This window comes from Coregonus clupeaformis, chromosome 15 (assembly GCF_020615455.1).
Source record: "Coregonus clupeaformis isolate EN_2021a chromosome 15, ASM2061545v1, whole genome shotgun sequence".
In the NCBI taxonomy this organism is placed as follows: Eukaryota; Metazoa; Chordata; class Actinopteri; order Salmoniformes; family Salmonidae; genus Coregonus; species Coregonus clupeaformis.
Genome location: NC_059206.1, coordinates 8,009,331 through 8,021,192, shown reverse-complemented (window position 1 = coordinate 8,021,192; position 11,862 = coordinate 8,009,331). Strand labels below are relative to the sequence as shown.

Genomic DNA, 11,862 nt, shown 5'->3' with positions numbered 1-11,862 from the left:
GCTGTTAATTCAAACATTGACTCATGGGCCACGATCCATCTAAAATGTACACTTTGTGTGTCAGTGGCCGCATCATTTTTTAAAATCAAAAGTATGGTTTCTCTTCAGAATTTTTACAAAAATCAATATTATCATGATTGCTCTAAACATTTCAGACTGAGCTCAACAAACATTACATTCGTATTTCATAACCTTTCCAAAAGTTTATCACAAAATTGTAATGTAACAGGGTTGAGGCTAGGGTAACAGGTTTGAAGATGGTAACGGGGTTGAGACTAGGGTAACAGGTTTGAAGATGGTAACAGGGTTGAGACTAGGGTAACAGGTTTGAAGATGGTAACGGGGTTGAGACCAGAGGTGTAGTCCAGGGTATACGCTGGTATACGGCGTATACCTACTTATTTTTCAGTCAGCATTGCGTATACCCACTTCTAAATCCCCCCTGATGCGCATCATTCAGTAATATCTGTGAGTCAGATTGCCTATTTTCTTCCTCGGGGATAGTGAAGCCATGACCCACCCTCCTCTGCCTCTAATTGGCTGGTACTCGCTGCTTTCACTGATTAGATTGGTTAACTTTAGGCATGAGGACTGATGAGCCAATCAGAGGCAGAGTAGGGCGGGTCATGCCGAGGAAAATATCGCTAATACCTCAGGTGCCAGTGAAAAAAAAAAAAAAAACTCAGGTGCCGGTGCCACTTGACTACGATAACGGCAGCAGACCAAACAACGGATGAAGAAAGGACACAAGCGGCGGTGTGCCACCCCAGTTGATGGAAGACATCATTCTGAGGTAAGTTTTAAGGTGGTTTCCAAATGAATCATTATTTTAAACTACTGGCAAATTGCCAGTGACTGCACATTTAGAGGAGAAGAGATGTTGCCGCCAATAGTTAGTGCGAGTCGGCTAACGTTATGAAGCTAGCTACGTAGATTGGGATAATGTGGGGAAACCGGGGCATTGTTGGTTTTCAGTAAGTGTTTAATCAACCCAGTTCATAAGAATTTCATACCAGACTGATGAAACTGATTATCTCAATGTTTATGAAGCTTGTTTATTATTGTAAAGGTCTAAATTATAACGTTAGCCAAGTTACTAAGCCCTAAATTATAACATTAGCCAAGTTACTTAGCCCTAACTAACCTATATGATCTAGTTTAATTGCATAGTAGCTAAGCTGGTAGTTGATTTTTAAGTAAGTTAAAACACAAGAATGGGGACAAATAGTTTAAGATTCAGCCTAAAACAATATTGAGGTCTAATCAGGCTGTCTTATTTTGTATAGGGACAGGTAACCATGAAAAGGAAGGGAGATATTGCAGACTTTTTTTGTAAAGAGGCACAAATCAGGCCCAGATCAGGCCCAGGCAGACCCCACCCCTAAAACCAGCAGCCCTGGCAGCTCTCAACCGGGAGCTAGCCAGGCAAGTCAGTGTGAGCATAGAGAAGGATCCAGTCTACCACCACCAGGTCAGAACACACAGGCAGTAAATTGCATCTCCAGTTTATTGAAAAGTGAAGCCTCACACTGTAACAAAAGGTGATTTTGACAGATTAAGCCTCATTTTGAATTTCTGTGTGATGTTATTTATTTTATTGCCCTTCTATTTATTTTGTCTGTATCCATGTTTGTTTTTTACAATGCTACTGTTATATAACATTTTGTGTTAAATTTGTTGTTTTTTTGTTAAATAAACTCTCCCAAGTATTTCACTCACTAATCTCCTGTATGCTTCAGCTTCACTTGCTGAAAATATTTCCACTTGGTTATGCAGATTGTTAATGTAAAGAGGGGGACCCATGTCTTGCTGATGACTATTGTGATCACAGTAGTGTGTGTGTGTGTGTGTGTGTGTGTGTGTAAGTGTGTGAGAGAGAGAGAGACAGGGAGATGCATAATTAGTTTTGTTGTTGTCTGTAGACATCAATAATGACTGGCCAGACCTGTGGAGTGCTAAACAAACAGAAGACTTCAAATCCAAGAACCCCTGGTTGGGATCCAAAAACAAAAAATTGGGTAAGTTTAGGTAGATTGCTAGTTTGGGTAACTTCTGAAACAGTGGGCACAGATAACTTTGTGTGTGTGTGTGTGTGTGTGTGTGTGTGTGTGTGTAAAGGACCATGCACACGTACAGCTGTGGATACAGGAGTAGTTACATTGTTTGTTTATGCTTCGCAGGATGTCTGGTCTGTAGCAGTGTGAACTCCATTGGGATCGACAAGGAGCAAGGACAAGGTGTATCGCTCTCAAGAGAATGGATGAACTTTGAAATTCAAGTGTCTGGCCAGGGAAGTAGAACAACAAGTTTGTCAATCTTGAGAAATAAGGTGAGGAAACATGCGTTGTCCAAGGCCCACACTCAGGCTGTGAAGGTGGCAGAGCAACAGAAAGAAGCTGCCATTGAGAATGCAGTGGAGACTATGACTGAGTCCTACATGAAGGAAACTGAAGCTGTGTTTCGAACAGCCTACCATCTGGCCAAAAAGAACCGACCCTTTTCTGACCATGAGAGCCTCATTGAGCTGCAGGAACTGAATGGTGTAAAAATGGGCTCAATACTTCATTCACGTTACAGTGCAACACAAATAATACAACATGTTGCTAGTGAGATGCAGAGCAAAATCATCAGTAGCATTATAGCATCATCCAGTAAGTTAGCTGTCCTAATTGACGAGGCATCTTCTTTAAGTCACAAAGCTGTCATGACAGTTTCTATTAAAGCATCAATTCAAGAAGAAAGCCCTGAGTTCATATTCCTGGAACTTGTTGAACTGGAAAATCAGAGAGCAGATGGCATATTACAGGCGTTACTCACCTGTTTAACTAATGCTGGCTTTACAGAAGAGTGGCTTCATGAAAACTGGGTAACATTTGTATCTGATGGAGCCAGTGTCATGCTAGGAAAGAAGTCAGGAGTAGCAACCAGACTGACTTTGAGATTCCCAAAGCTTTTTGTATGGCACTGCATGAACCATAGACTTGAACTTGCTGTGTCAGATGCAGTTGATGAGGTAAACTCTGTCAATCACTTTAAAACTTTTATCCAGAAGCTATACTCTCTGTATAGTGTGTCAAACAAAAATGAACGTGAACTTGTTAATGCAGCAGCTGAAGTAGGCTCACAACTTCTTCGCATTGGCAGAATCTTGGATGTACGCTGGGTGGCCAGTAGCTTTCGGACTGTTCGTGCTGTTTGGACATCCCTGGGAGCTCTTGTGCAGCACTTTAAAAATGCTTGCAGTGATGAGATGAGGTCCACCAAAGAGAGGCAGATGTACAGAGGTTTGTTAGACCGTGTTCAAAGTCCAGAATTCATTTGTGACCTTGGCCTCATGTACGACACTCTCCATGAACTAAGTCTCCTGTCACAGGAGCTTCAGTCTCGTTCTATAACGCTCCTCAGAGCAGAGCATCTGCTGAAACGCTCAATCAGAGTGATCCAGTCATTCAAAGAGAGTCCAGGTGAGAAATATAGTGAGGCTTTAGAAGCAAAACAGACTGGGGAGTATCGGTCTATAGCCCTGAAAACAAATGCAAAGCTGAAGTCTATCAATCCAGGCCAGTTCTTACAAAGCCTTGTGAACAATCTGGAGAAACGCTTGTCTTTTGAAGATGAGACCATCATGGACCTCAGCATCCTTGATCAGAGTAAGTGGCCATCAAAGCCCAGCATCCGCCATGGTGAAGAACAAGTTAAGCGACTGTGCAAGCGATTTAACTTGTGCACAGACCAAGCACTGAATGGGATGCGGGACCTACTGGAAGAGCCCAGTAGTGAGCCCAAGGACCTAAAACCACTTATGAACTGTATGAAAACATTCCCTGTCGGTACAGCAGAGTGTGAGAGGAATTTTAGCCTTATGAACAATATAAGCTCAGACAAGAGGGCTGTCCTTCTGATCTCAAACATATCAAACTTGATGATGATTAATATCAACGGCCCACCAACTTCCAAGTTTGATCCTAGAAAATATACAAGGACCTGGTTGAAGAGCCATCGTGCTGCCTCTTCGGTGCGTTCTAGACAGTGCAGTGTGAAAGCTCCTGCAGAAAGCAAATTTGTCTGGAATATACTGTAGTATGAGCAAAGGTCAGAAACCCAGTGCTGGGTTGAGAGAGTATATCACTGTTGATGTGTTGTTAATGCATATATTTTTGTTAATTGTTAACTAAATATTGTTGTAACATATTTTGTTGAATGATTTACCGGTAAATGAACATGTTCAAAACAAAGCATATAGCAATATGAACAAGGATGCATTGTCACCTTCAGATTTGAAGTATTTTATTTAAATAAATGTGCAAAAAATAATCGAAACACCATTTCCTGTTTGCCTCATGATAAATACATTTTACATTCATCCAGGCTGCTCTTGTGACCAGTAGTAACTACAAACTGCTCCTAATCAAGTCATGATCATTTTATAATAGTGTGCAAGTAGAAATTACATATTTTTGGGTAAACTAAATCATAGTCTTACATGTCACTGTTTCTAAAACAGGGCTTTTTTCTGGACTACTTAAAAAAAAAAAAGGTGAATACTGAGAGTATACCCACTTCTCCAGGGACCACTACACCACTGGTTGAGACTAGGGTAACAGGTTTGAAGATGGTAACGGGGTTGAGACTAGGGTAACAGGTTTGAAGATGGTAACGGGGTTGAGACTAGGGTAACAGGTTTGAAGATGGTAACAGGGTTGAGACTAGGGTAACAGGTTTGAAGATGGTAACGGGGTTGAAGAGAGAAATACGGCTTCATCAAAATTGGCTTTGTTTACTCTCAGAGTTTTAAACTGCAGTAAGAAACTAAACAAACAAAACATAGCAGCCATTAAATCACATTGAACAGGTCAGAACAGGTCAACAGGTCAGAACAGGTCATCAGAACAACAGGTCAGAACAGGTCAGAACAGGTCAACAGGTCAGAACAGGTCATCAGAACAACAGGTCAGAACAGGTCAGAACAGGTCAACAGGTCATAACAGGTCAACAGGTCAGAACAGGTCAACAGGTCAGAACAGGTCAACAGAACAGGTCAGAACAGGTCAACAGATCAGAACAGGTCAGAACAGGTCATCAGAACAGAACAGGTCAGAACAGATCATCAGAACAGAACAGGTCAGAACAGGTCAACAGGTCAGAAGAACAGAACAGGTCAGAACAGGTCAACAGGTCAGAACAGGTCATCAGAACAACAGGTCAGAACAGGTCAACAGGTCAGAACAGGTCATCAGGTCAGAACAGATCAAAACAGGTCAACAGAACAGGTCAACAGGTCAGAACAGGTCAACAGGTCAGAACAGGTCAACAGGTCAGAACAGGTCATCAGAACAGGTCAACAGATCAGAACAGGTCATCAGGTCAGAACAGGTCAACAGGTCACAACAGGTCAGAACAGGTCATCAGAACAGGTCAACAGATCAGAACAGGTCATCAGGTCAGAACAGGTCAACAGGTCACAACAGGTCAGAACAGGTCATCAGAACAGGTCAACAGGTCAGAACAGGTAATCAGAACAGGTCAACAGGTCAGAACAGGTCAACAAGTCAGAATAGGTAATCAGAACAGGTCAACAGAACAGGTCAACAGGTCAGAACAGGTCAACAGGTCAGAATAGGTAATCAGAACAGGTCAACAGAACAGGTCAACAGGTCAGAACAGTTCAACAGATCAGAACAGGTCATCAGAACAGGTCAACAGGTCAGAACAGGTCATCAGAACAGGTCAACAGGTCAGAACAGGTCAACAAGTCAGAATAGGTAATCAGAACAGGTCAACAGAACAGGTCAACAGGTCAGAACAGTTCAACAGATCAGAACAGGTCATCAGAACAGGTCAACAGGTCAGAACAGGTCATCAGAACAGGTCAACAGGTCAGAACAGGTCATCAGAACAGGTCAACAGGTCAGAACAGGTCAACAAGTCAGAATAGGTAATCAGAACAGGTCATCAGAACAGGTCAACAGGTCAGAACAGGTCAACAGGTCAGAACAAGTCATCAGAACAGGTCAACAGGTCAGAACAGGTCAACAAGTCAGAATAGGTAATCAGAACAGGTCAACAGGTCATCTTACTGAACAGGTCATGAGAACAGGTCAAGAGGTCAGAACAGGTCATCAGAACAGGTCATCAGAAAAGGTCACCAGGTCAGAACAGGTCATCTTACTGAACAGGTCATCAGAATCATAAAAACATTGTGTGAACATTATCATTACAACCTTTTTCAGAGCTATGTAGGCTCCCAGAACCGCTGTTACTACTAAACTGTCATCACAACCGTCCTCTACACTCAACAGCTACTGGACCTATGGAAAGACTTGAAGAGACCAGGGTCTGCCTGTTGAAACACCACGGGCTGGGTTCTCATGTGAATGTGTGTGTGTGTGGACATGGATACACTCAGGGGTACCATTGAGCAAGTCTCAGAGGTAGGTAGATACTTTTGGTTTGTGTGTGTGTATGTGCCTCTTGCTTCATGGCGTTCATCCCGAAAGTCTGGCCCACACCTCTTTCAAGATCTCTACGTGATGTGTTTTCCTGTGTGCCAAATACACCAGATATTATTGTTGTGGGGGGAGGCCAGGGGGAGGTGCTCATTTTCGAAGTGGGATGCTCATTTGACGGCTACATGGAGCAGGCCTTTGCCGAGAAGCTGGTTAAGTACCAGCCCCTCGTGGCACACTTGGACAGCCTCGGTGTAGGTGCAAGCTGGTGGCGCTGATATTTGGCAGTCTCGGCAACGTACACAGGCTTGCAAAGTGTGGCCTCCAGATTGCCTGACAAAAACTAGGGCAAAGCAATTGGCTAGGTACTGCTCTGTTTCAGCTGTCGTGGGCAGACTAGCTGTTTGGAGAAGGAGGTGCTTTCTGTACCCTTGAGTGCCATGCATACAGGGACCTTTGAAATGTATTTAATGTGTGTGTGTGTGTGTGTGCCCCTTGCTTCATGGCGTTCATCCCAAAAGTCTGGCCCACACCTCTTTCAAAATCTCTACGTGGCGGGATGTCACAGGCTGTGGGGGTTGGAATGATTTCAAGGACATCATCAAACTGGTACCAGTGGATGTCATCATGAGCAGGCCAGAATAATCTGGTTGATTCAACGTGATGAATACACTTTACCTGGGCATGTGTTTCATCTGTGTTAAAGAGGATGCCTGGATATAGATCTTCATCGTATCCCAGCATACACCACTGCCCAAGCAGCCCTGACTTTCCTTCACTGGCTGTGGCTTTCCTTCACTGGCTGTGGCTTTCCTTCACTGGCTGTGGCTTTCCTTCACTGGCTGTGGCTTTCCTTCAGTGCCTGTCTGTGGCGCAGCAGTTGTAAACTTCTTGCTGAAACTGAAATGCTGTGTGTTGAAGCACTTGCAGTCGAGTTGCTTCTGTGTTGAGCACATGCAGCTGACATCATGATATGTTAGCTCTCCTGGAGCAAGAGTAATCACCTGGTGGATTCTCATTGTTGATGGCACTGCTGGTATCTGGGTTGGCATCTTCTCCAATGCGTTCTCTACGTCCTCACTATTCACAAAGAACAATATCACTGTTGTGTTTGTCTTAGTCAGAGCCTTGAAGCACTCATGCGCATCCGGGATATAATGGCCCTTAGCCGCCAACATGTCAGCTGTTCTGTTTAAGGCTCCCCAGACACCATCAGGAGCCCCTTTGCTGTGACTTGACCAACACTTTTCCCAAGTGCCAGCCTTGAAGCCTCTTCTGTCCAATTCCGTGCTGAAAGGGAAGAAGTTGCCTCTTTGCTTGTATTGTGTACAGGGGCCATCACTAAAGAAGGACAGCACAGGCACTTGCCGATGTGTGGCCTGACGGTGGCCTGAGGTGTTGCCATGTAGCTGGCAGGCCTTTGTGCCTGGAGGGGGAGATGGTGCTGGGCTCTGGTTTTTCACCGACGTACAACACCCCTGTATGCAGAGTGGCCTGCTGGTGTGAGGCCCCGCTGGTGTGAGGCCCCGCTGGTGTGAGGCCCCGCTGGTGTGAGGCCCCGCTGGTGTGAAGCCCCAAAGTGGACAGCTTGTATATCAGAGCTGTATTTACAGGTGTAGTTTTCTGAAGGATACTTTCGCCAGGCTGTCATATGTACTGGAGAGGGGAACACTTCTAGTCCTTTCACTCAGCACACTTCCTGTACATATACTTCTTGCTGGAGGAATCGCAGCATACCATCTCTGCCAAGCTCTCAAGATTGGAGATCTCAATAAGCTTTAGCTTATTCCGCTTCTCAGCTACAAAGCTTAGATTTTCATGAAGCTTGCATATGCATGTGTCTCGGTCGGCTACGGAGGGATGAACACCCGAAAAAGGTTGAAGTTTGCAAAACAGGGAATATGAGATTTCTCAGGGTTCTTTGATAGAAATCTTCTGTGAAGGTTTTTCAGCGTATCCACCAGGAACCTTTTTTGCATCATCACTTTGTTCTTTGTGATTGTTTCTGTTGTGATCCTGCTTGTATCATCTCTTGAATGGAAGGTATTTACCTTTTTCTTGAACGCATCCGCGAACCTGTTTTTCTGCTTCCTGTCAAAATTGCTTAGACTTTTGCTTGCCAGATGTTTCCAGCGCCTAGGTAGGGCATTCTCTGCAAATCTCTGTAATCTGTATTTTGAATTTGAAATGATTTGCCTTTCCTTTTCTCTTCTGGCCTTGAGATATTGGCTTTTGATGTCTAAAATTAGTGCTTCATGGTACAACAAGGTTTTCCTGATTCTGGAGTTTACAGGGCATTCCTTTGTCAGGTCAATTGGAGTACTTCTTTAAGCGCTGGCACCTCTTTTTGTATTTCTCCTTTAGTTTCCTTTGCTTGTCCATTGATTGCTGGAGTTGTTTTGTTTCATTGTGCAGTCTCTCTTTGTTTTCTTGAGGAGTTGTTTTATTTCATTGTGGAGTTGTTTCGTTTCATTGTGGAGTTGTTTTGTTTCATTGTGGAGTTGTTTTGTTTCATTGTGGAGTTGTTTTGTTTCATTGTGGAGTTGTTTTACTTCATTGTGGAGTTGTTTTGTTTCATTGTGGAGTTGTTTTACTTCATTGTGGAGTTGTTTTGTTTCATTGTGGAGTTGTTTTACTTCATTGTGGAGTTGTTTTGTTTCATTGTGGAGTTGTTTTACTTCATTGTGGAGTTGTTTTGTTTCATTGTGGAGTTGTTTTATTTCGTTGTGGAGTTGTTTTATTTAATTGTGGAGTTGTTTTGTTTCATTGTGGAGTTGTTTTGTTTCATTGTGTAGTTGTTTTGTTTCATTGTGTAGCCTGTCTCTCTGTTTTCTTGACGGTCTTTGCCCCTCCTCGCGTTGCCTACAAACACGATCAATCAACAAATTAGTCAGCAACTCAGTAAAACAATCACACACCACCTCAACAACCAATTATACTTGTTCTCTACAATAAATGGTTTCTACACTCAACTTATTCCTTTTCTAAACTCTTACCTGCACATTGACCTTGAAGCTTGTGGCTGTGGGCACTTCTTGTGCATGCTGCTCTCCACTTTCTTCTGACACTGTTCCCTCTCACTTAAGTCAGCCATTTTCTTTTTCCCTGTCTCAACATTTCTTCTCTATCTCTGGCGCTCACTCTCTAGGTATTTGTCCCTTTTTTCTGGGTCGGCATTTCGGCATGCGATACTGCCTTTGTCTTTTATGCTGCAGTTAATGGTCCATCATGGACTCTTAGATGTCTGTAAATGTTTAAATCGATACAGTTAAATCAACAATTATAGGCATATCCACATACTGTATATAAAGATTTTAAGGGCAATTTACTTTAGACTGAGATGTGAAGATCTAAGCAGAAATGTTAATTGACAAGAATAGAATGCTCTCTCCAGTGACTTCACTCTAATAGTCCTATACACATGTGGATTACTATATTCTTAACATGGACAACATTACAGTCAACATGTGGTTATAAGTATGAAGATAAACAATAATAATTAATTTAAATAATTGGATAACTTCACAAACAAAGTGACAACTCAACCCTGTCACAGCCTCACAACACTGTTATGATCAAACAAGTAACGGGGTTGAGTGTGACAGGGTTTTTGGCTCAAAATGGCCACTGCTCCTCACTCATGTGGTGAGGAACAGGAGACCACATGGCATGCAAAAAGAGTTTTGATAAGTAATAGTTTTCTATCTTTATTTCATGTAACAGAGTTGAGTTGTTGAGCTCGAGGACCCCAATCTAACAATACAAATCAATGATATATAGATATAAAAGGATGTGATAACTTACATTTTACATTTTAGTCATTTAGCACCATGTTGTTCAGAAGACTTGTATGATGTCACTTCCATATGATGATGTTACATAAGGATAAATTCACTATTTTTATGGGGGGAGATTGGTTGGCGTAACAGGGTTGAGTGTAGACTGAGGTATGGAACTAAATATTGTGATTTTAATCAATAATCATGCATTTATTTGGAAAAAATACATTTTCGGCAAAAGACCACAAATAGATGTTTACATCAATGGCAAAATGTATGGATTATTTGCAAAAAAATGTAGTCCTATTCTAAGTCAAAATTCAGTGAAGGCCAAGACAAGGACATGACAAAATGCTTGGTGTCAGTTGAAACAAGATATTTTCTGATATTAAAGATGAAATTAATGTAATGTTTCTTACACTTCATTACAGGGGACATTTCAATTTACATAAAAAAGCTTTTAAAATTAGATTTTGATGACTCAAATCGTACCGGTTTCATGGAATGACCCAACTATACCCAAACATCTAAGCTCCTTCTATTTTTCCCGGACCTCAGTGGTTGTGGACTTAAAACATCAACTTTTGTCGTTTTTCTATTTTAAAAAGTGTGAATTTGAGAGCGAATAACGGAAACCTGGAAAAACTAAATGGAATTTGGAGAAAAAGAAAACAGATTGTATAAGACCCTACTAATGTTTACATGCTTGTCGGATGTGGGAAACTTCCCAATAAGTCAGTCATAAGTCTGACATAGTTGTGTTAAAGTGCTTTTGAAGTGGCAACAATTCTTCAACCAATAGGATTTTTGCTAACGAGATAAGCTAGCTAACGTTGCTAATAATACAGTTAGCTAACTTGCTTAACATTGACAATATGGTCAAACTAGCTACAATTATCCACACTGATAAGTTTGTAATTGTCAAAAATTGATTTGGTGTCATCTTTTGGTTGAACGGGTGAAAGGCCAGTGGTGAAATGTCACAACTCGGCAACTTAGGTAACAACATTTTCTCTGAGATTCCCACTTGTAATTACTACGTGGAGGGTCGTTCATAAAAATGTCCCAGTCGGAACTCGCAACTTTCGATAACTCCGATAGCATGTGAACGCCCCATGATCACACATTTACGAATGACTTATTGGTGTGCCATGACACATGGCATAATTCAGTGAAATAACATACCTGTAAAACTAAAATTAATAGCCCAGGCATTTATTTGCTTCAATCACTGAACACAACTGCCGCTTATTTGAGCCAGGAGTCTATTTCCTTAATGGACAGCTTTTCCTCAATAAAATGCTCAAAAGACTACCAAACTGTTTATTTTGACCAGTATGACCAGTACAAACATTATATTACAAATCCAGCACCATTTTCTCACTTGTTGCGCCTCTTGTATCCACCATAGTTGAGCCGACCATGTCAAACCACACTGCTGTCTCATCCATGGCAATGATGTTGCTGTCCTTTAGCTTCATTTGCGCAATCTTTACAGTACCGAAGTTTACTCTTAAACAATTAATTTAGACCCGGCGTTTATTTGAAACAGGCGTTTATTTAAAACAGGCGTTTATTTGCTGAAATGAGGGACATGCCGAGAGATGAGTCCTGATTGATCAGTCATGTCACAGGCT

At 42.1% G+C, this 11,862-nt stretch overlaps 1 protein-coding gene across 3 annotated transcripts; it reads left to right on the top strand.

The window, feature by feature from the left end:
- The first annotated feature begins 358 nt into the window (after positions 1 to 358).
- On the top strand, positions 359 to 4,320 carry LOC121575676 (E3 SUMO-protein ligase KIAA1586-like). Of its 3 annotated transcripts, none has more exons than XM_041888935.2 (3): positions 359 to 793; positions 1,923 to 2,018; positions 2,181 to 4,320. In XM_041888935.2, the coding sequence occupies exon 3, from the start codon at positions 2,261 to 2,263 to the stop codon at positions 4,079 to 4,081; it is 1,821 nt and encodes a 606-aa protein (XP_041744869.2). In that variant the 5' UTR covers positions 359 to 793; positions 1,923 to 2,018; positions 2,181 to 2,260; the 3' UTR covers positions 4,082 to 4,320. The 3 variants fall into 3 exon arrangements, with proteins under 3 accessions (XP_041744869.2, XP_041744872.2, XP_041744871.2); XM_041888938.2 differs by having other exon boundaries at positions 359 to 1,471; XM_041888937.2 differs by having other exon boundaries at positions 359 to 1,541.
- The last annotated feature ends 7,542 nt before the right edge of the window (positions 4,321 to 11,862 follow it).

Coding starts and splice junctions, on each gene's coding strand:
- LOC121575676 (XM_041888935.2), top strand. CDS start 2,261: ATGAACTTTGAAATTCAAGTGTCTGGCCAGGGAAGTAGAACAACAAGT.